The 25,238-nt window shown below is 38.2% G+C and overlaps 3 protein-coding genes across 6 annotated transcripts; all 3 read left to right on the top strand.

Moving 5' to 3' along the window:
- The first annotated feature begins 778 nt into the window (after window positions 1-778).
- LOC109158785 lies at window positions 779-1,768 on the top strand. Its single transcript, XM_019306677.1, has one exon. It carries the CDS (start codon window positions 779-781, stop codon window positions 1,766-1,768), a length of 990 nt encoding a protein of 329 aa, XP_019162222.1.
- Window positions 1,769-10,368: 8,600 nt separating this feature from the next.
- LOC109159041 (calcium-transporting ATPase 4, plasma membrane-type-like) lies at window positions 10,369-18,945 on the top strand. The gene is made up of 7 exons (XM_019307031.1): window positions 10,369-10,908; window positions 14,640-14,694; window positions 14,826-16,819; window positions 16,897-17,055; window positions 17,521-17,692; window positions 17,771-18,069; window positions 18,358-18,945. Exons 1-7 carry the CDS (start codon window positions 10,738-10,740, stop codon window positions 18,658-18,660), a joined length of 3,153 nt encoding a protein of 1,050 aa, XP_019162576.1. The 5' UTR covers window positions 10,369-10,737; the 3' UTR covers window positions 18,661-18,945.
- A 1,696-nt stretch (window positions 18,946-20,641) lies between these two features.
- LOC109159042 lies at window positions 20,642-25,202 on the top strand. Of its 4 annotated transcripts, none has more exons than XM_019307036.1 (7): window positions 20,642-20,787; window positions 22,155-22,210; window positions 22,380-22,439; window positions 22,633-22,970; window positions 23,170-23,223; window positions 23,658-23,864; window positions 24,064-25,202. In XM_019307036.1, the coding sequence occupies exons 2-7, from the start codon at window positions 22,156-22,158 to the stop codon at window positions 24,916-24,918; spliced, it is 1,569 nt and encodes a 522-aa protein (XP_019162581.1). In that variant the 5' UTR covers window positions 20,642-20,787; window position 22,155; the 3' UTR covers window positions 24,919-25,202. The 4 variants fall into 4 exon arrangements, with proteins under 4 accessions (XP_019162581.1, XP_019162580.1, XP_019162579.1 ...); XM_019307035.1 differs by having other exon boundaries at window positions 23,170-23,274; XM_019307034.1 differs by having other exon boundaries at window positions 23,170-23,352; window positions 24,070-25,202.
- The last annotated feature ends 36 nt before the right edge of the window (window positions 25,203-25,238 follow it).

Below are 25,238 nucleotides of genomic sequence, written 5' to 3'. Positions count from 1 at the left end.
GATGAAACCCATTAGGTCATGCTTGTTGAGAAAATGAACAACTTGAGCTCTCCAAAATAAGAAGTTCCGATAAGTCAGTTTGACACTGATAAAGTGATGATCGGTGGAGAAAGTAGTCATGGATGAAGCAACCTATGAGAGAGTAGCATCGGAAATGGTCCGTTCAGAGAAAATGACAGATTCGTCAGCTATTGGGAAGAAATCCTATCTAGCTGATACCAGATGAGAACGTTTATTGATTGTATTAACAATGATTATTACAAGAGTACAGATTCTAAGTATATATATAAGTAGAGACTAGTATTGTAAATCATAAATTGACTAAAATACATAAAGTCCTAATACTTACAACTTACGGAGTACTTAGATTAGTGATTTCAAACACAATTTATTACTGTCGATAATCTCACAAAAGCGGTCTCTCTCTGAATTTCCTTTAGAGAGTATCTCCCTAGTTTTCTAGGGCCACTACCCCATTATGGCTGATGGTTTCCTGTTATGGCATTTCATTCTCTCCCACTATGCTTTCATCCACGATCATCTTCTCATGCTATTTATGTATGCGATCTTCCCCGGTTTCAATCGCATCGCTACACCGAGTTACGCTCTTATGATTTTTTCCATTATTCGCGATCTCCCTTACGATCGTTTGTTGCAACCGCTTGTCGCCGACAGAGATCAACGTCGTCGACCGTCCAATCACGATCGTTTAGATCGGGCTAGCAGATCTCATCAACACCCGTCCGATCAACCTATCTGCCACCCAAGCGGACTGCACATGGCTACCATGGACACTCGAGGAATTGAGGAGGCTTGCGCGGTCATGAAATTGACGGAGGAGGAAATTGGCGGCTTGGAGGCTCCGGAAGAACAGGTCATCCCGCCGGAGATCGTCCACCACGAGCTGGTAGGGCGTTTTTTGACTGATCGACCGATCAAACATGAGCACATGCAGCAGGTGTTGGCCTCGGTTTGGAGACCAGTCATGGGCATGCGCATCCTTCCGATTGAGGAGAATCTGTTTCTGTTCCAATTCCCGCACCTAAAGGACATGCAACGAGTTATTGATGATGGACCCTGGACCTTTGAAAATCATACTCTGGCTTTAGACAAAGTTCCGATCGGCGCGAACCCAGCGGATATCACCCTTGAGTTTGTCGACTTCTGGATCCAGGTACACGATCTGCCAATAGTCTTCGCTTCCGCAGATTTCATCCCCCGTATCGGGAATCATATTGGCACGTTTAAGGCAACAGATCCGCATAACTTTGGCGGCACATGGAGAAGTTTCTTTCGCATTCGTGTCCAAGTCGATATTCGGCAACCTTTGAAAAGGAGGATGCGACTGTTCCGCAGGGATGGATCGGCGCATTGGGTGAATTTCAAATACGAGCGCTTGGGCACGTTTGGTTTCTGCTGCGGGGTGTTAGGGCACTCCGAAAAGTTCTGCAAGAAAGCCTATGACGAAGGCTTGGAACCGGACATATATCCCTATGGGGCGTGGATGCGGGTAGGAGCTCGCCGTCAGGTGCGGCCGATCGGTGCGAAATGGCTGTTACAGGACCTCCCAAGCGCTGCGTCTCCTGCGCCAACACAAAATTCGGGATCGACGATTCAAGAGGTGGAGGCAGTAGAGCCATCTACTGGTTTGCATGGGGACTTGAAGCGTCGCAGGGAAGGCAATGCAGAGGAGGATGTTATCATGGTTGATCATTCAAAAAATGCGGGATCGGCGATTCTGGCAGCCCAGGCTCGCCCTTTGCAATGAGCATCTTGAGCTGGAACTGCCGGGGGTTGGGTAGCGACCGGACAGTTCAGGAATTGCTGGGCCTCGTGTCCAGCCAGCAACCCAGTTTCGTTTTCCTCATGGAAACGAAAGCAACGAAGTCACAAGTCGAACGTTTAAAAATTCGCATGGGATTTGAAGGCCTACTGTGTGTGGAGAGAAATGGCAGAGGAGGTGGTTTAGCACTTCTATGGAGAGATGCGGCAATGGCAACTCTGATCAACTACTCAGCAAACCATATCGATGTGAGCATTTCATTACCAGAGAAACCAGATTGGTGATTAACTTGTTTTTACGGGAACCCGGACCAAAGTAGACGGCATGAGACCTGGGACCTCCTTCGCGAGCTCCGGGATCAATCATCCCTCCCATGGGTTACCATCGGGGACTTCAATGATGTCACGTGCCAGTCAGAGAAAAGGGGACCTCATCCTCAACCCACGGCTCTCATCGAGGGATTTAATTATGCGCTAATGGATTGCCAATTATTTGATCTGGGCATGGAAGGGAGTCGATTCACTTGGGAAAAGGGGCGCGGTACAGAGGCTTGGGTCGAAGAACGCCTAGACAGAGCGGTGGCAACTCAAAGCTGGCTCGACATCTATGAATCGGCCGAAGTCCGTAATCTGTTAACTTTGGAATCGGATCATAGTGCGATTATTTTGGATGTGGAAACAAGAGCGGTTCAGAGGGCTAGGAAAAGGTTCAGGTTCGAATCCGCATGGCTACATGATGAAGGTTGTCACAAAGTGGTCGACCAAATATGGAGTTTGACGCTTGGCATGGATTTTCAACATCGGATTCTTGAATGTGGGCGTCAGCTGGGCAAATGGGGTGATGAATATTTTCGTCGAAGTGGCAAGCAAATTACATGCCTTCATCGCAGACTGGAAACCTTGCGAGATTCACGGCATCAGTCAGATGTGGCGGAATACATTGAAGCCGAAGGTACGTTACATGGGCTTTTAAAACAAGAAGAACTTTATTGGAAACAACGGGCGAAACAACTCTGGCTCAAACATGGCGATCTGAATACAAAATATTTTCATAAATCAGCCACGGCAAGACGACGCAGAAATTGTTTACATCGGATTAAGAATCCCGAGGGTCAATGGGTAGAAGGTCCGGAATTGAATGTCGAGGTATTACGCTACTATTCAGATATTTTCCAATCCACCGGCATCAACGCAAATATTTATAATCTGGTTCCGAACTGGGTCTCCGCCGAGATGAACGCAACACTAGCGTTACCTTTCACTATTGCTGAAATCAAAGAGGCACTTTTTTCGATGGCCCCGGAGAAGGCCCCAGGCCCAGACGGTATGTCTCCCGCTTTCTACCAGCACTTCTGGCCTGTTTTGGGTCACGATTTATTCATGTTTATCTCTCATTGTCTTACGGAAAGAAGGCTGCCACCGGGTCTAAATGACTCGAATATAGTTCTTATTCCCAAGAAAAAGTGTCCCGAGAAGGTCTCTGACCTTCGACCGATTGCCCTTTGCAATGTAGTGTACAAGGTTCTCGCTAAGGCACTGGCGAACAGAATGAAAAGTAGGCTCCAAGCGGTGGTTTCGGAGTCACAGAGTGCTTTTGTGCCTAATCGGTTGTTAACTGACAATGTCATCATAGCCGGGGAGGTCGGTCACTATCTGAGAAGAAAGACCAGTGGGGCAATGGGCTGGACTGCATTGAAACTCGACATGGCCAAGGCCTACGACCGAATGGAATGGGATTTCCTGGAAGGTATGCTCAGGGCACTGGGTTTTGACAATGACTGGATCAGCTTGCTCTTGATGGGTGTGAAGTCAGTGGTTTATTACATTCAGGTAAATAGCGAGACTGCAGGGACTATCAATCCGACTCGTGGTATCTGTCAGGGAGACCCTTTGTCTCCCTACCTATTCATATTATGCGCTGAAGGACTGTCTATATTGTTGCAACAGGCTGAGAGGCAGGGTGATATTCATGGGATACGTATTGCTCGTGGTGCCCCGACGGTGACACATTTATTTTTCGCCGATGATAGCCTCCTATTCTTCAGGGCAACACTAACTGAAGCACAGAAAATCAGATATTGTCTCGATACTTACAGTGCAGCTTCAGGCCAGGTAATCAATTATGAGAAATCGAACATTATTTTCAGTGTAAATACCACTCCGGAAGCCCGCTGTCTTGTGACGGGTTGCGTGGGAGTCAATGAGTCCAATGATCTGGGCCGTTACCTTGGTCTACCATCGGTCTTGGGACGTAACAAAACAGCCACGTTTTGTTATATTGAACAGAAAATCCGGGAACGGATTGGAGGCTGGTAACAAAGGTTACTTTCGAGAGCAGGTAAGGAAGTATTGCTAAAAAGCATTGCTCAGGCATTACCAATATTCACAATGTCAGTCTTCTATCTCCCTCAACGGGTTTGTGACACTTTGGAGCAATTGTTCAACCGTTATTGGTGGGGCGGCGGCGGGACAAGCAATAGAGGAATCCATTGGCTTAGTTGGTCCAGACTTTGTTTACCAAAGGCAAAGGGCGGTCTAGGATTCAAACGGCTTCACGAATTCAATTTCGCGCTCCTTGCAAAACAAGGATGGCGTCTTCTAATTTATCCCAACTCATTGGTAAGTCGACTTTTACGTGCGAAATATTATCCGCACGACTCATTTTTAAATGCGCAAGTCGGCCACAACCCGAGCTATTTGTGGAGAAGTATTATGGCGGGTCAAGAGTCAAGACTTGCTTAAAAGAGGTGCGGCGCGACGCATTGGTAATGGGAAGGACTCTAAAATCTGGGACTGGTCATGGCTAGCAGATAAGAACTTACCACAATTATCCACGCCATGCATTGATCATTTGAAAGACGCGCCGGTAGCGGGGCTTCTTACTCCTCAAGGTACGTGGGACGAAGAAATTCTTTATGACCTTTTTAATGCCGATGATGTTCCGCGGATTTTAGCCACGCCTCTATCACCCACGAAAGCAGACTCTTGGCGATGGCTTGGGGATGCCCGAGGGATGTACTCCGTTCGGCAAGGTTATACCATGTTGACGGACAACATCTCAGCAGTGGATGAGGGCAGCAGCTTCACGGCTTGGGAGCGACTATGGAAGTTGTCCATTCCTCCTAAAGTGAGGAATCTGTTATGGCGGTACATAAGGGGCATAATTCCAGTGAAGGAGGTCTTAAAGCAACGACACGTATGGATCGGCGGTGGATGTGCGCTGTGCGAGTGTCAATCAGAGACGGTGGAGCATATTTTCGGTCAATGCATGATAGCCAGACGTCTTTGGGAAAATGACGATATTTTACGTGGAGGTTCGGTGGTGGAGTTTTTGGAAACGCTACTCAACAGCGCCCCTAAACAACAGATGATCCATGCGGCAGCTATATTCTGGGTATTGTGGAAGGCCAGAAACGACAGAGTATGGCGGGATGCCTCAGTTTCTTCATCCTCGTTATCGTTTCAGGTACAAACTTTACAAACCTTGTGGACACCTAGTAGGCATGCAGCGGGGGAGGCCTCATCTAATACAGTTCCAAATTCTCTCTGGAATCCACCACCACTTAACTGGTTGAAATGTAATGTGGATGCAGCTCTGTTCACTGATGGTGCAGGCTATGGTGTCGTTATTCGAAATCATGATGGTCGTTTCGTTGCGGCTAAAGGAGGAAGGTTAGGACGCATTCAAGACCCGTTATTAGCAGAAGCTTCAGTGGTTGCGCAAGCAATGGAATGGATGCGTAGCTTAGCTTATAATAATATCATTATAGAAACTGATTGTTTATTGTTTTCTACTGTTTTTAATTCTCGTCATTCTGATTTTTCATATGTTGGTTCAGTTGTAAAGCAATGTCTTCAAATTGCTAATGACATAGGGGCCATTCAGGTTCGCCATGTCAGGAGGTCAGTGAATCACGTAGCTCATGTTCTGGCACGGGCGACGGATTCTTCATCTGTCCTAGGGTCATGGTTCACAAACCCGCCCTCATGTATTGCTGCTCTTGTGAGCTATTAATGAAGTATCTTTTCTGGCTTTCAAAAAAAAAAAGATTAGTGATTTTAATTTTCAGATTTGTGTTTGCACGGTGTACTTGTGTTTTGTATAATTATATGAGTAAATACCTAAAATGGTCCCCCGACTATAGCTAAATTCACAAATTGGTCCTCGACTTTCAATTTCAACCAATTAAGTCCTTAACTTTGTAATTTTAACACAATTTAGTCCTCTGTCTATTGGACCGTTTGTTGACTGTGTTTTTGAGGATATATATGTAATTTCATGGTCCATCATCGGTTTTTTAAGATTCCGATTGCATTTCCAGACCGCACTCTTACATTCGAATCCACTGCCGAAAGCAATCTACCAAATCCGGTCGCCTTTCTTCATCCTCCCTTTGGATTCAATGTAGTTGAGTTCGTACCAGAGCGAAGAAGACGACGTATTTCCGAACCGGTGCAACGTCATCCTGGAAGGCTCCACGTGCTCTGACGAGAGCTGAAGGTTCTTTTGGAGATCATCGATCACGATCAACAAACGGTCAAATAGATGGAGGACCAAATCGTGTCAAAATTGCAAAGTTAAAGACTTAATTGGTTGAAATTGAAAGTTGAGGACCAATTTGTGAATTTAGCTATAGTCGAGGGACTATTTTAGGTATTTACTCTAATTATATTGGCTATTGGGCTATTGGGAGAATGCTGGGAGTATTGGTCCATAAGTGATAAGTCAATTATATATCGAATAATAATAACACCTATTAAGTAATAAAATTGTTTATTGCACACCCATTTTTTTTTTTTTTGTAATTATTATAGCTTTGAAAATGCCAACAAAAGTAGTTAATGGTATACAATTATGTTTGACCCCAACCAATTTCATAGATATAGATATATAAAGAAAAATTATATAATATCAAATAGTTTAAATGTCAATTATTATAAATGAAAAAATGATCATAATATTTTCGTGAATAATATAAATAAACTTTTTTTTTTGTTTATAAAATATATATAATTATTATTTTTATAATAATACACAATTACACATTCTTATTATTATAATAATAACTTTTGAAATTTATTGTAAATACCAAAATAATAAGCCATACACCTTGTGCTCACTGCTCAGATGACATGTAGTGACCTTTCTCATGTAGGAGGTCATGAGATTGAACCTCAATGGAGGCGTTGTTGACTCTTTGTACTTTATTAGATTGAGAAATATGTTTAAATATATACTACAATGTAATAGAGTCAGTAGCACTAAAAAAAAAAAAAAAAAAAAAAATAGAATAATAAGCTTTAGACCTTACGCGTGTGCCAGCCAATTACTAATTTTATAGTCAAAAATCAAAATATTCGATCTGCAGACCATCCATGACGTTAATGGCGTGGGAGCATGGGTTGAAGTCATAATGGGCAACTTGCGAAATTCAAAAGTAGGTTAATGCAATTTTACAAACTTTCCTATAATGCCTGCTGCCCATATAACCAATTGTTATACCATGGACTTGGATTCATTTTGTAATGTGGACTCGAATCCAAAATATACAATTTACATATTGAACGTTCATAATTTACCTACTAAATGTATACAATTTAATTTTTACAAAATTGTGAACATTCAGTATGTAATTGTATATTTTTACCCAGATCCACGTAATAATTTGCCCCTTACAACTTTATTTTATTTCTTTAAATATGAACTTCTTCTTCTTTTTTTTTTTTTTTTTTTTTTTTTTTTTTTTTTAAGAATATTAAACTCCATCACCCAAGAGTGGAGATAATCAAATCAAATTTGTTCGACAAGCATACAACAATATTTAATATATTTTTGAGATCCAACCCAAGATAATACTATATATGAATCTGGAGTAAATTAATTTAGTCAATTAAATTCATTTTTTTTATTCTTTATTTGATTCAAAAAGTATGGTGTATAATGCTTTTATTTTAAATTGATTCATATTGGTCATTGTATACCATGTTTGATATTCTTTTATATAGATGCATTAGTCTTGTATGATCGTCTTTTCTATGAAGGGATCGGATCTCTTCAACAAATTTAAATACATTGACCATACGTATCCAGATCACCACCACTCTTTAATATTTCATACAATGTTGAGGAATCATGGTGGATAGAGAGATTTCTTACAGGAGCAAGTTATAATCAAGAACATGATGTTTTATAATTAACCCAATAAATACTATTTAAGAATAAACAAATCACCCATCTCTCGATACAAAGCCTGTTTGGTAGTAGGAAATTTCAATTCAAAATTATATTCTCAAAAATTTAGTCATAATATTTCACAAAATTAATCGAAAGATTGTACTATATATAATTTTCTTAAAATCGATTCACTTCTTTCTAATAGTATTAGAATCATTGAAATGATAAATTTTCAAGATACAATGGATTACTATGATTTATTCAAGCACTTAAATAAACACGGCAGCGAACTTATCAAACAAAATAAATAAATAAATAAAAACTTTAGCACTTTGAAATTTTATAGGAAGTGTTGGTAGAAATGATAGGTAAGTAAAGAGAGTTCGTAGGATTGAAATATATAATTTTTAGGTGTGCTAAAAGTTGAAAATATGATACCTATATATTTATATGAATTGAATTAGGGATGCATTATCATTCATGGCATCCAACATTGAATTTAAAATTCTAATTGTAACTCTTCAATCAATCATGAAGATTGGACTTGAATAAATCTTAAAGATTGGATCTTAAAGATCAACAATTGTAATTTTTTTCCTTTTGATTAAGTTTTGATGTTATTTTCTCGTCATAATTGTTTTTTTTTTTTTTTTGTTTTTTGTTTTTTTTTTTTTTAATGAGGCAGCTAGTGCAATGCATGGATTCATACATATCATTTTTTTTCTCAACTATGTTTTTATAGTGATGTTTTTAACAATGCATGAATATGATATAATAATGTCTAAGGGGAGTATTGTAAATAAATATATGTGGATATTACTAACAGCACGTTTGGTTCACGGAATGAATTTTGAGGTAATAGGAATGCTATTCCATAAGGAATGAAATAGGAATTGTATTCTATTGTTTGGTTCGCGGAAGGAATAGACTGTAGGAATTATATTATAGTGTTTGGTTGATTTAAGGAATAGAAATGAAATATGTTTTAAAAGACATAAATACCCTTATAAAAATATGTGATGGTGCCGATGGTGGTAGTGGTGATGGTGGTGGCGGTGGTGGTGGTGGTGCTGGGGTGGTAGTGGTGGTGGTAGTGGTGGTGGTGGGGGCGACGGTGATGGCGGTGACGGTGACGGTTAACGGTGACGGTTGTGGCAGTGGTGGTGGGGGCGACGACGGTTGTGGCGGTGGTGGTGGTGGTGGCGGCGGTGATGCTGCTGGGTGGTGGTGACGGCGGCGGCGGCGATGGTGGTGGCGGTGGTGGTGATGGTGGTGGTGATGGTGGTGGTGGCGGTGGCAGTGGTGGGGGCGGCGGTGGTGGTGGGGGCGGCGACAGTTGTGACGATGGTGGTGATGGTGGCGGCGGCGGCGGCGGTGATGTTGTGGCGACGACGGTGGTGAAATAGGATAAATTTATATATATGATAAAAAAATTATGTTAAAGAAATGGGTAAAAACGAAAATAGATTCTAAAATCTATTCCTGAGCGTTCAGTAATAGGCTAATACCAGGGGGCCCTAATAATAACTATTACCTTATTTGAGGTAATAGGCTATTACCAGGAATATTATTCGAGGAATAAGCCTATTATTGGGAATGCTATGTCATTCCCGGCCTATTCCGTGAACCAAACGGGCCATAAAAGTATTATACTATGATAATACTTCTTCATCGATAGTATTGTAGTTATACTAAAATTATGCATATATTGTATATAATAGAATTGAAGGATGGTTAATAAAAATTTATGGTTCTCTGTGTATTTCTCATTTTCTTCCTACTCCGTATTGTGTATTATTTTTATCTATTCACGCAAGGATCATCTGATTTCACAACATAAGAGCATCCTCAATAGTTGAAGATTTTTTTTTCTCACTTTTGTGTGAGCTCCAACGTCAACATCATCATTTACTATCTCCTTTAATCATAAAAATTATTCTCACCATTAATTTGAAGTTTTTTTCAAATTTTATGTGGACCCGCTATTTTACTATCATATATTTTAATTATAAATTTATAATTCTAATGAAAATTAATTAAAATAAACATACATACATTTAATTAAAAGATAATGATAAACATTTAAATTAATTTTTGTTGCTTTATTTATTTTAATTATTTTAAATTTTAATTGTAATTAAATCATTTAACATTTAATTAAATCATTCAAAAAAATAAAAAACAAATAAATTAAATGTAAAAAAAATCATTTAACATTTAAAACAAAAATAATAAAACAATAAAAAACAAATAAATTAAATGTAAAAAAAAAAAAAAAAAAAAAAAGAGCCAGTTGTGTCTTGTGTGTCGCATGAAAAATAAAATAGAAAAGAATTTAAAAACAAAAAACAAATAAAGATTGAGAGTAGTCGCCCATTGGAGGCAATTGCGCGTCTCACAGAATTTTTTTTTTTTTTTTGGTTTTGTTTTAAACCTGCAAAATTTTGTTTTCGCAGAATAAATATGCACCCAAAAATCAGCCTCTACATTTATGAAAAATCAGTTAACCAGTTTTGTCGTGTTTGAAAAACCATCAAAGAACCCCTATTGGGTTGCTCTAATATTTTGTACGTTATTATATTGATTCAAGTCTGCAGCGTAATAAACGGAGTCATTGGAAAAGGCTACACAACACACAAGGCCTGGCTCACGACCGTCCACCAGTACGGCTCCAGCGATATTAAACCACCTCTGTTAAGACTCCTCTCCTCCTCCTCCTCCTATATATTCGGCACCGTTCATTGCGTGGATCCACTGCAGTATTGCAACCGACTAAGCAGATGGAGCCGTACTTGACGGACTTCGATGTGCCGCCGAAGCATCCGTCGGAGGAGGCTCAGAGGCGGTGGAGGAAAGCTCTTTTTCTGGTCAGAAACCCCCGCCGCCGCTTCCGTTACGGTGCCAACTTCGAGAAGCGATCTGAGGCTAAACAGCTTATGGATAAAACCAGAGTAAGCACTCACTTCCTCCTTACAAACATGAAAAATCTCTAGATCTTTTGCTCTCCATATTTCACTTTTTCCGGATGATTTCTGTAAATTTCCGGTGCCGAACCTTTTTCCTTGTCGACGTTATATTTACAAAATTTTTTAACGTTTTTTTCTAAATTTAAAAATCAACTTATTCTTCTCCCTTTTTTTATTAACTTATTAATAGATTTACAATAACGAGACATCAGACATTGTTTTATTTATAAATTTATAAATATTAGTCAATACCTATTGTATTAGAGAAAATTATATAGTGTAAATATTTTGCAAAATCTTATCAAAAAATAATGTAAATGTCATTTTCCCACTCCAAATCGACCGACCACTCTCTCCCTCTGAAAGTCAGAGGACTTCATTTTCGTTTGGCACCATTACCGAAGTTTTATTTTATTTTTTATTTTAATTTTTCTTTTAAGATAAATATTAAAATTGAAAATGGAAATAAATATTTAGGTGTTGTCAAAATTCAAAATCCATACAGATTCCTTTCCCGGTTTAGATTGATGAGAGAATTACTCGTGGGTAGGAAAGAAATGGAACATAGGAGATCTAGTTTAAGTATTATGTGATCTGGTTTTATCTTTTTCAAAATCATAGTAATATCCACTATCCACTCTGGGCGGTGATTTTTAAGGAAAAATTTGTTCCACTTTTCATTAGATTTATTGGCGTCTTCATTGTGATTGATGTCAACCCAGAGAATCCATGAACATGTGGTTCTCCTTGCTTTAGATGCTGCGGAAAAGTCTTTGTGGCATCTAAACTTAAATCTAGGGGCATATCGTGTGATCACAGATTATTCGTAGTAGTGGATTGATGACATTTTAAATGAAAAGGGTCTTGTTGATGGGTACAAAAAGTGGGTTGCATTTAATTCCATTATTATTATTATTATTTATTTATTTATTTTTTCAGTTTTCCATTTCATGTATTCTAAAAAATAAAACATTTTCCCAAACGCATCAATGGCTTTTCTATTTGCGGTAAAAACAAAAAGTTTGTTTGGCCCTTTTCAAAAAAAAGTTTGTTTGGCCTTGTGAAGGACCATAATGCATCTGGATTGGTTCTTTTCTTATTTTGGTTAGAGTTATTAATATTTAATACAGCTTGACCCCTCGACTCTGGAAGAGATATTTTAAGGGGCAGATGAATATAAATAAGAATTGTTTCTATATGCTTATCTGAACAGTATGGCCCCGGTGGATTCGGTGCGGTTGTGGCTAGGATACTGACATGCTATATGTTAATATGTATTAAATACTGGTTCGGTGCCAGCTTGAATATGACAAATTCATTTATCTGTTGATAATAACTAACGAAATTTCCTTGAAACTTCCGGAGACATTGACATAAAAAGTAGAAACTAGTGCTTTATGGATTACAAAAGTACAAGCTGTGATTAATTGAGTTAGTAGAAAATATCCTCTTTCTTTGCAATTGCAACCGTTGGGTTCCTAATCTAACTGCTGTGCCCCCCTTTGTCCTCATTCACAAACATGCTTTTCGTGTTTTACTTTGTGTTTAGTTGCCATACGGTGCATAATTTTTAATCCAGTGCATATCATTTGTTATGCTGACAATAATTTGAATTTGCAAAAGATGCCAAACCTTCTCATTAAGGCATCTCCAGTGGTGGAGATTAAAGGGGAGAAAATATTATCCTCCGAAGACAAAGTTGTCTCCAGAGGTAATGGGGAGATTATCGCAGCCACGCGTGGCGCTCACCTGCCACAATTCACTTGCAGTGGTGGGGGACAGTCGTCTCCCTGCTCTTTATATATATATATATATATATATATATATATAATTCAGTAATTATGAACATAGAACTGTGTCCACGTTGCAAGGTACATCATAACGATTGAAAAGAGTTGGAGAGAAAATAAGAGTGGAGATTATATGGTGATGTGGAAGAGTTGGCCCACAAAATGGGGAGATAACGAGAGAACCATTGTGGATGCTTAAGGGTATTAAGCATCCACATCCCTTCTCTCCATTTTTGTAGGTCCATCTCTTCGACATCACCATATAATTTTCTTTCATATTTTTTCTCTAATCCTTCCCCATTTTCTTCCCCTTTTGGTGTACCTTACACTCTTACACATCACCTATTATTTTATTATCTTTTCTATAATCAATAATTTTAATTTTATAATTATAATTTCAAATTTTGATTTAAAATAAAAATAAAAATAAATTTAAATAACATCACCTATTATTTTATTAATTTTGAATTATAAAATATAATTTCATAAACTAATCAAAATATCAAAATATAATTTCATAAATTAAAATTTGCATTCGAAATTGTCTACGTAACAAATTAACATTCGGAAGCGAATGCAAAATTTTATACCAACAATTAATACAATTAATTTTTTTTAAAAATAATTTTAAATTGAAATTTAAAAATAAAAATATAAATAAAATTTAAAAAATAGAATTAAAAAATTGACCTCAATGGTACCGTTGAGGTCAAAACAAAAAACTAAATAGAATTAAAAATTTTGGTTGTTGTTTTGTTTGTTTTGTTTTTTTAAATATGTGAAAAGAGGGTGACGAACAACAACAATTGTTCCTCACTCTCTGCGAGTGAATGTGGCGCGTGTGGGAGACAACCTTTGGAGATGACAATTTCTCCCTCCCCCAAAACCTTTCTCCCCTCATTTTGTGGCACCGGAGATACCGTAAGAAAGGTTATGGAAGTGTTAGCAATGAAGTGCTAATTGAGACGTATTAGTCCCATGACTAGTGATCCAATAAAATTTACTTCAATTTCTGTTAACATTGACATGAATCATGTGTATAGCATTGTCGGGAAGTGTTGGTGTTAATTACTCCAGCCCAGCATAAACAAATACTATTGAGAGATGTTTATTGTTATAAAGTCGACAAAAAATATTTTGTGTACAATCAGGGGTGGAGCCAGAAAATTCATGTAAGGGGATCCAAAATTATTACAAAAATTTACAATGTCAATCGACATCAATACCGATCATACATGATATCATTATATATACCATACATAATTATATTGTGTATTATTGATTGATTTTAATTTTTAATGATACTTTATGTAACGAACTAATGATTGACATCGATGTCAATCGATACTTTATAATTTTCCATATAATACGAAATATATACAATAATAATCTTACTGGTCATTCTTTTATCAAATAAAAGTTGTCAATTATTTTGTTGGCAATATTTGTTTTTTTCTTTACATAATTAACTAATATTCATTTTATTAATTAACTTATTATTCCAAAATTTGAGGAATGAGGATGAAATTCAAAATTACGAATTAAAGAACCAATATTAGCATTAGTTTTTCCAATTTCAAAACTAGTCTTTTAAATTAGCAAATGTACATGCTAAAAGTGTAAATAAATTCGTTCCAACAAAAGTTGTAAATAAATAATAAAAGCACATAATAACTTACTAATTAATTACTTCATTTAATTCTTTTTATTTGGTGAATTTGGACTTCAATATATGTTTTGGGCTTATTTAATATGTGTGTGTGTGTGTGTGTGTGTGTATATATATATATATATATATATATATAGTAGTGTTTTTTTGAAAGCAATTAATGTGATTGAAAGCTTTTCATAGTTACAAAATTATGTCAGTTTCTAGTTCAGCTTCTACACTAGTCTTGTACCTCTATTTACTCTGTCTTTTCCCAGGAAAAATTACGGGTTGGTTTTATGGCATATTTGGCTGCACTCAAATTCCTTGATGGTAAGGGTTTGTTTTGATTTGTTGTTGTTTTTAAAAATCTATCAGTATCCTGGAAAAATCCTTACTCTATGCTCCAATTGTTTCTTTTTCTTCATTTTTACTTTTTCTTTTTTAATATAATCTTTTTACAGCTGGTGATCATGGTAAGCATCCTAAGGAGAGGATAGTTCCTCCTGTTGAAGATTTGGAGGATGAATGTGAAAGGGGTTTGCCAGAAGAGGCAAAAAATGCAGGCTTCAGATTTCACCCTGATAAACTTGCAACTATTGTTGGTTCTTATGATATCAAGACCTTAAGGAAAATTAGAGGAGTTGAAGGGCTTGCAGCTCGATTGGGAGTCTCTTTGAATGAAGGGGTCAAAACCGGTGATGTGCCTTTAAGGCAAAATGTGTATGGATCCAATAAATTTACCGAGAAACCTTTTAGGAGCTTTTGGACATTTGTTTGGGAGGCCATGCACGATTTAACACTCATCATTCTTATTGTGTGTGCTGCTGTCTCTATAGGTGTGGGACTAGCTACTGAAGGATGGCCAAAAGGTACATATGATGGCTTAGGAATTATTCTAAGTATAATTCTTGTAGTCTTTGTGACAGCCATAAGTGATTACCGGCAGTCATTGCAGTTTAGAGATTTGGATAAGGAGAAGAAAAAGATATTTGTCCAAGTCACTAGAGATGGATATAGGCAGAAGGTCTCCATATACGACTTGGTAGTTGGTGATGTCGTTCATTTAAACATTGGGGATCTGGTTCCAGCTGATGGAGTATTCATATCAGGATATAGCTTGTTGATTGATCAATCAAGCTTGTCAGGTGAGAGTGTGCCGGTCAATATATCTGAAAAAAGGCCTTTTCTCTTATCAGGAACCAAAGTGCAGGATGGTTCAGCTACGATGCTGGTTACTACTGTTGGTATGAGGACTGAATGGGGTAAACTGATGGAAACTCTTAGTGAGAGTGGAGAAGATGAGACTCCACTGCAGGTTAAGCTGAATGGTGTAGCTACAATTATCGGGAAAATAGGACTGGGATTTGCTGTATTGACATTTCTGGTGTTGGTTGTCAGGTTTCTTGTCGAGAAAGCGCTTAAACATGAATTTACCAATTGGTCTTCTGCTGATGCCCTTATACTTTTAAATCACTTTGCAACTGCTGTAACTATAATCGTTGTTGCAGTTCCAGAAGGATTGCCTTTGGCTGTGACACTGAGTCTTGCATTTGCGATGAAACAGTTAATGGACAACAAGGCACTGGTGAGAACTCTTTCTGCATGCGAGACAATGGGTTCTGCTACTTGCATTTGCACTGATAAAACCGGGACACTAACAACCAACCATATGGTGGTCACTAAAACATGGATTTGTGGAGAAGTTAGAACAATAGAAACTGGTGAAGGTGGCAGCAACAACATAAGTTCAGAAATATCAGAAAATGTATTAGCCATTATTTTGCAGGCAATCTTTCACAATACAGGGGCTGAGGTGGTCACGGATAAGGATGGAAATAGATCTATTTTGGGTACCCCAACAGAATCAGCTATAGTAGAATATGGGTTGCTTCTGGGAGGTGAGTTAGAGACTCAACGCAAGGAATGCAAGGTATTGAAAGTTGAACCTTTTAATTCCGAAAAGAAAAAGATGTCTGTTCTTGTGGAACTTCCAAATGGCAATGCCCGAGCTTTTTGCAAAGGGGCATCTGAGATTGTGCTGAGAATGTGTAATAGCATCCTCGATGGCAATGGTGAAATTGTTGATTTGCCAGAAAGGCAGGCAGAAGATATTATGGGTGTCATCAATGAATTTGCTGGTGAAGCTCTGCGTACTATTTGCTTGGCTTTCAAAGACATTGAAGGTAATCATGAAAACAATATCCCAGGTAGTGGCTATACTTTAATTGGGGTGGTAGGAATCAAGGATCCCGTTCGCCCAGGGGTCAAAGATGCAGTAAAAACCTGTCTAGCAGCTGGAATTAGAGTGAGAATGGTCACCGGTGATAATATTCACACAGCCAAAGCCATTGCTAAAGAATGTGGCATATTGACTGAAGATGGCTTTGCCATTGAAGGACCTGAATTTCGCAGCAAGACTCCCGATGAGATGAGGCAAATAATACCTAGAATTCAGGTGAACTATCGGTTATGTTATCTCACTTTGTGTGTGATGTACATAGACCGTTGCTAAATTTTAGATTTTGGATGCAGGTCATGGCTCGATCATCTCCCTTGGATAAGCATGTGCTTGTGAAGAATTTAAGAGGCATGTTTCGAGAGGTGGTTGCAGTTACCGGTGATGGTACTAATGATGCCCCTGCCCTTCACGAGGCTGATATTGGACTTGCTATGGGCATCGCTGGAACTGAGGTCTGTAATTGTTGTGGAATATCTTTTTTCAGGCTGCTTGTCACAGTATTGTTTCTATGCATTTGCCTCCCGAATCTTGATGAATTTTCCTTCTTGCTAGTATCTTTTGGCATTCTGAATTTGTTCCTGTTAAGAATCCCACATTGATAAAATAAGAGAGGACATATGGGTTTATAAGGCCATGGGTTAGACTAGTTAATTGTTTGAATTCAATCTTTTAATGTGGTTTGGCCCATGTGCTTTATAGCCCAGCTCAATCACCCTGGAACCCAATGCCTTCATTAAAATGGAAGTATTTTACTGTGACTTTTAATAAGGTTATCTTGCATTCTTGTTAGATCTTATTTTGATTGTGTTTGCAAACAACAAATTCTTGCATTCTTGTTAGATCTTATTTTGATTGTGTTTGCAAACAACAAATTGAAGTTACAATGTTTCCTAATCCTTGATAAGTGACATTATTAGGTGGCAAAAGAAAGTGCTGATGTAATTGTCCTGGATGATAACTTTACCACCATTGTCAATGTGGCTAAGTGGGGGCGTTCTGTATATATAAACATCCAAAAGTTTGTGCAATTCCAGCTTACTGTCAATGTCGTGGCTCTCATGATCAATTTTATTTCTGCGTGTATCTCAGGTATTAGCTAGTTCTTTTTGGTTTGAATACCGGTTCAGCGAATTATTTGATTTGATTTGATTTTTTTTTTAATTACAGGATCTGCTCCTCTTACTGCTGTGCAATTGCTGTGGGTGAACTTGATAATGGATACATTAGGTGCACTTGCATTGGCCACAGAACCACCCCATGAGGGACTGATGAATAGGCCTCCAGTTGGAAGGGATGTAAGTTTCATCACAAAAGCCATGTGGAGAAACATTATTGGCCAAAGTATTTATCAGCTTGCTATCCTTCTAGTCTTCAATTTCTATGGCATTCAAGTTTTGAGACTTGAAGGTTCAGATGCCCATGCAGTTCTCAATACTTTCATATTCAATACCTTTGTGTTCTGTCAGGTATTTTCCTACTCTCAGGCTGAGTTTTAATTTTTCTGCCACTTTTATTTCACATCCTTCAATACACTCATTGCTTTTGTACCATTGGTAATTTACACCTTGTTGGGCAGAGGCCAGTAAAGGCCAAGTCTAGCACCCGGTGACTGTGAATTATTGGGTGGAGGCCTATAAAAGGCTTAAAGGTCGGGCCAAGTCCAGCACCCATCGTTTGATCCTAACAAGTGGTATAAAAGATTCTGACATATCTGGAATGACATTTGCCTAACGGCTATCGTTATTTTCTTCCAGCTCTTCAATGAAGTAAATAGCCGAGACATTGAAAAGTTGAATGTGTTCCGCGGCCTATTTGGAAGCTGGATATTCCTAGGCGTCGTGACTTGTACTACAGTTTTCCAGGCCATCATCGTCGAGTTCCTGGGCACGTTCGCAAGCACTGTGCCACTGAGCTGGCAACTTTGGGTGCTCAGCGTCTTGATTGGAGCCGCGGGCATGATCATTTCCATAGTTCTGAAGTTGATTCCCGTCAAAAAAGAGGCTGCCAAGCACCACAATGGTTATGACCTACTGCCCGGCGGTCCAGACCAGGCTTGAGAAGTGAGAGGATAAAGACAGGCATGAGCTTGGCCGGTGGCCCGGACGGACAGGCTTGAGAATTCAGAGGATGATAAAGACAAACCAGCGCTGTGGTTGTTTTGTATTTTTGTTGATCTGCTTTGGCAGTGTCTATATGGCTCAGGAAACGTGTGTGTGAAGCAAATTTTGGAGTACAATCAGACTCAGATATTGGAAGCTAACTAACCGCCCTAAACAAAACAAAAAAATTGGGTATATCAATGTTTTTCTGTCCAAGTATCCTTTGCTTTTATTGACTGACCATGTGACCATGTCCTTGTTTCTGTTTCTGCTTCTCATCGTCGGTTTCTTGAGTAAAACTATAATCAACATTAATGTAATAAACACTAGGGTTTGGTCAAATACTTAGCCTCGCTTATCAGTCAATTTTGGCTTATTTGGCCACTGTTAGCTGTTTGACTTAAACAATTCGATTAATTAGCTTTTTGTAATAACTTATTGCTCCAAAATGTTAAAATTCAAAAAATTGCTCAAAGTAGTTTTTTTTTTTTTTTTTTATCAATTTTTTTAAAAAGTCATTTTGTATGTAATCAGCTAACAATAATTGGTCAAATCTACTAACTCAATAAGCTAACATTCATTTTCCAAACACCCCCTATATATGAGAGAAAATTTCAATTTCTATCACAAGTATTGAAGGATGAGTTAATCTAAGTAATTTAATGGCAAAAATAAATTACAGTATTTGGTTAGAGAGAATTACAATTCTCTCATTTTGCTTGGGGTCTTTCAGTCGCAATCTTTGGTGACGAGGCAGAAACTGGAGTGGCTCAATTGATACGATGAGGAGATCAAATCGGCCTTTGCAAAACAAAGAAAGTCGATTATGGGCCGTGTGCTTCCAGTTGATACTCCGGTTGGTTGGACGAAGGCGGCCACTGGCTGGTTTAAACTTAACGTAGATGGTTGCAACAAAAGTAATGACATGGCAGGCTGCGGTGGTGTGCTACGGGATTCGCAAGGGAATTGGTGCAACGGGTTCACATACAACATTGGACGTTGCCACACAATGGAGGCGGAAGCATGGGGGATCATGCAGGGCATCTGTATGGCGATCACGTATGGAGTGCGCAGGCTCGTGATAGAGTGTGACTCAAGAAAGCTCGTGGATATTTTCAACAGCACGTCGGAGAAGCAGCTCCCCACATGCAACATCATTAGAAGGGGTATGCGAGAAGTGAAAAAGATCCCGGAATTAAGTTGAGTTTGTGCACGTCTTTAGAGAGTGCAACGCGGTAGCCGACACCCTCGCAACAGTGGCGCTCAATCACCAAAGTGGTCTTCAAATCTACAGTGAAGCCCCACAGTGGGTGATGGACGGTGTAGTCTGGATAAACTGCGAGTCACCGTGATTCGACGAACCTCCCAGTCATAACGGGGTTTTTTTCTGAGCTTGTCTTTCGTGTTCTGGGGGTTCACCCCTTCCTTTGGAACAAAAAAAAACAATTATCTCACTTTGCTGAATTGCAATTCGGTGGTTGTGGAAAAGGTAAAAAGAAACTAAATGACAAAAGTACCATTGGTTAATAATATTATTATTACATAAGGATATTTTAATATTTATACCACTTTTTTTTTCCTCTTCATTCTTAATAATTTTATTCTTTCATATCAAATAATGTAATTTGAATTTCTATTTTATTTCCACATTATTTTTCTACCAAATTACAATTTCTTTCCTTCCTAATTCCTTCATCTCAATCAAATACCGTATTAGATTTTTACATTTTAATGCTGTGTCAGGTCAGGATGTGAAGAACCATTGAGATCGACTGATTTGAGAGAAGATTTTTACATTTTAGTTCTTATCCAAAAAAAATATTACTCCTCGAAAAGTAAAATAGTAGTAGGTCAGCGTATAGGTGGTCTGATTGTGGGACCAAACTATCCCCATTCTTCCACGTCAAACTGCAAAAGATTTCCCAGATTGATATTTGTACAAACTTTACGTCTATACCCCTCTCTCTCCCACTTCAGTCCAGTCTACCAGTCTAGCTCTCGCCATCCTCCTCCGCTCTCATCCGGGAAAACCGCCCTCCTCCGCCACAGCCACAAACCCTAGTCTCGCCGGTTCTATGCTTCCAGGTGCGGAGTTTATAATCTGAACCACTCTAGCTCTTGAATTCCAGCTGTTTTCTGCACTTTGCGTTCTCTTAAGACGCTGCATTTCCGAATTTCAGCCGTATGATCCTCTGTTAGATTCTATGCATGTGCTCCAAAAGCTCTTAATTTCAGCTTGTTCATTCATTTATATGCTTAGCCCCCATTTCTATGCATGTATGTGGGTATATATGCACGTATATACACAATACATTTTGAGTTAACCGGAACTTAATCTCGGAAGCATTTTCAAGTTTTGTTTTCTACTACTATTCTGTTTCGTTGATAAATTTTATAAGTTGGAATGCACTGTTTCATAATTTTTTTTTCTTCTCCTTAGCTTGCTTGTATTTTCGGGCCGGGGATATCTTGTGCAATTTATTTCATGAACTTACGGACATGTTTCTGTTTGGGTCTTTATATTCATGTATTTTAGGCACTTCAAAATCTTTTTATTTTATTTTGTGGCTCAACTTTTGTAGAAATGTGGTTTGTTTTCTTTTTCTTCTCTATTTTTATTTATTCATCGAGTTCTGTTTATATGTTGACTCTGCCGGGGGCTGGAGTTTGATGGAATCATGGTTAAATGGATTTTAAAGTCCATTGAAGTTTCCACTAGATTAATCCTGAAAGTGTTGATTTCATATGGAATTCGTAAAAATTTTGGCCAACTCTTTGGTTGCTGCTGAAATGGGGTTTGGCATAGTTGATAAAATAATCCTGAACTGGAGAATTCCGCTGTTCTGAGAAATACACCAGGTTCCTGAATGCCACTATAAAATCCTTGAATCTTTATTGCTGCCAAGTTAGGTTACCATTCACTTCATCTCCTCTGATCCTTGAATAGTACGGTCTCCCTCATTGAGTCATTGCTTTTCCTCTAGGCAAACCACAAGGTAGCATGCACTTCTAAACTCTGTTAGTACAAGTTTCTAACTAGAGAAGCATCTTTGGTGAAATCATTTTTTTCCTCGAGTTTTTCCAGGATGTAATATTAAAACCTCCAGTATCATATGATGGGCGTGAGCATGTTGCACGAGACATACTTCCTTGTATTGCATTCTTAATTAACTCTTCTTTCTCTTTGTACTGCCATTTTGGATTAATTAGGATGCGTTGTGGTTTTGATGTATCAGTGCCATGAGTTTTTTGAATTTTCGAGTTGGATCTCACTAGTTCTTGATTTTGGCAGTTTACTATCAAAAGATATTCAGTTGTCAGTATTATTTTTCATCATACTAGGGTTCAAATGTCAGTATATTCACTATCATTAGCCCTTAAAATTAGCAAGTTCATGACAGATGCCTGTCTCAGGGAACTCCTGTCTAATATTTTGACTGACTATGTTTCAGGATGAAATTTTCTGAGGATATGAACTTTTCCATTTGGGATTGCCCATACAGCCAAGGTTGTTTCACCTTCTCTCTAATTACATATTGGAGTTCTTCTTATCATAAAAATTTTTCCAATCCTTGGCTGTGAATTTGATCTTTCAAGAAGTCCTTAAATTAGCATGCTGCTGGTCCTGACCATTTTCTTTAGCTTCATCTATTGGTTTAATTTTTCTTACATTTCAGATGAAACCTTCTATGTGGCAAATAGTTGGCCTAATGACTTGTACCTCAATCCTCAATTCGGTAGTTCACATTCACCCTTTCCTTTTACTCATCTTTTTTTTAAAATATATATATATATATATATATATATATATATATATATATATATATATATATATTTATTTATTTATTTATTTATTCATATAATTAACTTGTGATTTACCATTTCAATTGCATTATGATATCATCTCTGTATATTCCTTTTTGGTTGTAGATGTCATCGAGGAAGATGCATTAAATGAGAAATCTTGTATTCAAGTACTAAAGGCGTTGATTGCAAAAGCCGACACAGAGATACTTGAAGTTGAAGAAGAAAAAGTGTTGTTGCAAAGTGAACTGGCCTTGGCTGATGAGAAGTGGCATGCAATGTGCTTTACCACTTTAATTCAAAAGATCACTTGCCTTGACAAATTAATACAGGATTTGAAGAATGCAAATGTGAATGGTGTGCTTCATTTAGGAAATGAGCAAATGCATCCAAAACCTGCCGAAAGAGTACATGAAGTATTAAGTGCTCTGTTACAAGATCACTTTTCCCAAAGTGATGAGCAGGTTTGCCTTTTGGACCTTCATTAAAAATAATACATGCTTGTTTAGGGTTATTATCAACTGACAACTTTTTTTAGTAATTTGTTTACTAGGTCTGCATTTTTCTCTTTGTTTTGTGCATACTCTCATTAATTTCATGTAGATTGATTTATTTCATTTGTTTCTTACTTTTGCCCTGATTCAAATCCTTTTCCTCCTTCAGAATGAAGTGTCCCTGGCAGATCATAACCGTCCTTGTTCAAATGTTCAGAAAGTGGTAAGCACCCAGCCCATGGAGAAGATTTTGAATGGTTCAACTTCTAATATAGTATGTGGGATATCTGTTACAGCTGAAAGGACTCTTAACTCTCAATCTTCAGGATCTGGAATAACAGTGGATGAGGGGGTAAAGAAAAACAAATACCATATTTCATTCTTTCCAATTCTAGTAATTAGAATGACTTTCGTGCACTTCCAATGGTGATCATAAACTTCATTCTAATTTGTTCTGTTAATGTTTTGCCTAAGATGCACATAAATCCTGTGGGAGGTTGTAGGCACGGTCCTTTTTCTATACGAAAATTAGAGATTTAGTCCTTCAGTAGAGAGAATACAAATTACACACATGAATGATGTTCAATTGTAATTCATCAATTTTTTTTTTTGGGTAGTAAGCTCAATTGTGACTTTGGCTACTCCGACAATGATTAGGTTACAAATGCTATCTCAAAAGATTCAGGTGCAGAGCCTTTACAAGATGAAGCTTCTACTTGTTCCTTTCGAACGAAAAAGAGGATCGAAATTGGTTTGGAAGATTTCTGTGAGGATAAAGTTGAAGAGCTGAGTAACACACATGAATGCATTGTCTCGAGTACAACTGAAGAAGTCAAAGGAGTTGATTTGTCAGAAACATCTAAGGTTGAGAATATATCCTTATTGCTTTTGTTTGTTAGAACCGTCTAAGTTCTAACTATGATTAATACTTTAATAGACCAAATTGTTCAACAATGCTATTCTGAATTCCTGAAAATTTCTTCAGTCAGTCTCCTGAGCCTAGCCTTTACTTTATGAAAAGTATTGTGTTTGTGAGCTAAAACTTTGACTAAAAAATGAACAGTTTCAGGGATCCAAAGTAGTTGATATAAAACAAGAAGTGAAAGACTTCAGCATGAAGCAGAAGTACAAGGAGGCGGCGACTGCTCAGAATATCGAAAAAGACACCAAAAGTCAATTGTTGGAGACAAAAATGGTCAGCAAAGAATCTCCTTGGGGAGTAAAGGGACAAGGGGCTCTGCTCAGCGAAGTTGATCAGAGTGTTGGGGAGTCATTGTTGGGTCTGTTCAACCAGAAGGATAAGGATGAGAGAAAAACACAGATAAAAATAGAACTGCCAGAGTACTATCCCCCCAAAACTCGAGTTACAGCTCTGCCCGAGTCCAACTCAAGTTTGTCTCTGCAGTTAAGAAGCTGGGAACAGATGGACAAAGAATGGACATTATATGCAAACATGGTCAGGGAACCATGTCTTACTGAGGAATTGGGATTAAAATCACCTCCTCCTAAAAAACTAAAAAAGCAGCTGCGCAAGCCTGGGAGTGGTTACAAGCCTGCCAACACCGACCTGGGAAACAAGAACTCGTACGAAAGCCCACTAGCATTGGTCGCGTCCAAGAGCGTTGATTCTACTCCACAAAGTAAAACATGCCTGGACTTGCCAGTCATGAAAGAGCACGAAAACTTGAGGGACTACCAAATGAGGTTAACCAAGTCCCGTGGAACTTCTAAAGATGTTCAAGACACAGGCTGCCCCTCTTCTCCATCCGGATGTATTGCAGACCTGAAGAATATGACCAAGACCCAACTCCAGGCCATTGCAAAACAACACAAGTTGAAAAGATGGTACAGTCTTAAAAAGGCGCAGCTGGAACAACTTCTCCACCTTCGTCTGCAAAGTAAAGATGGCGATATGTAACAGCAATGTGGTACTATTTTTGCACATCTGTAGGCACAAGGAGTTTTTGCAAGGCCTGCCAAAAGTTACTAGGAAGAAACAGGGAAAGAAGGCAAATAGCTTTTGTGTAGTTACTAATCGTTGTTTCTCTTTAATGTTTATTAGCCTTCCTCCTTTGAGGCATATTTTCTATAAACTCTAGCTAATTTTGCATGTATAATTGACCACTCCTATTATATATTAAGATACAGATGATAAACATATATGAAAATACTTACCAACATACTTATCAACAAATTCAGAAATTCTCATACTTAGCGCAGTTACCACTCTAAAGTCTA

Source organism: Ipomoea nil, unplaced genomic scaffold, assembly GCF_001879475.1.
Source record: "Ipomoea nil cultivar Tokyo-kokei standard unplaced genomic scaffold, Asagao_1.1 scaffold2826, whole genome shotgun sequence".
Taxonomy (NCBI): domain Eukaryota; kingdom Viridiplantae; phylum Streptophyta; class Magnoliopsida; order Solanales; family Convolvulaceae; genus Ipomoea; species Ipomoea nil.
Note: the sequence above shows the minus strand (reverse complement) of the source record. Positions and strands in the feature narration are given on the sequence as shown.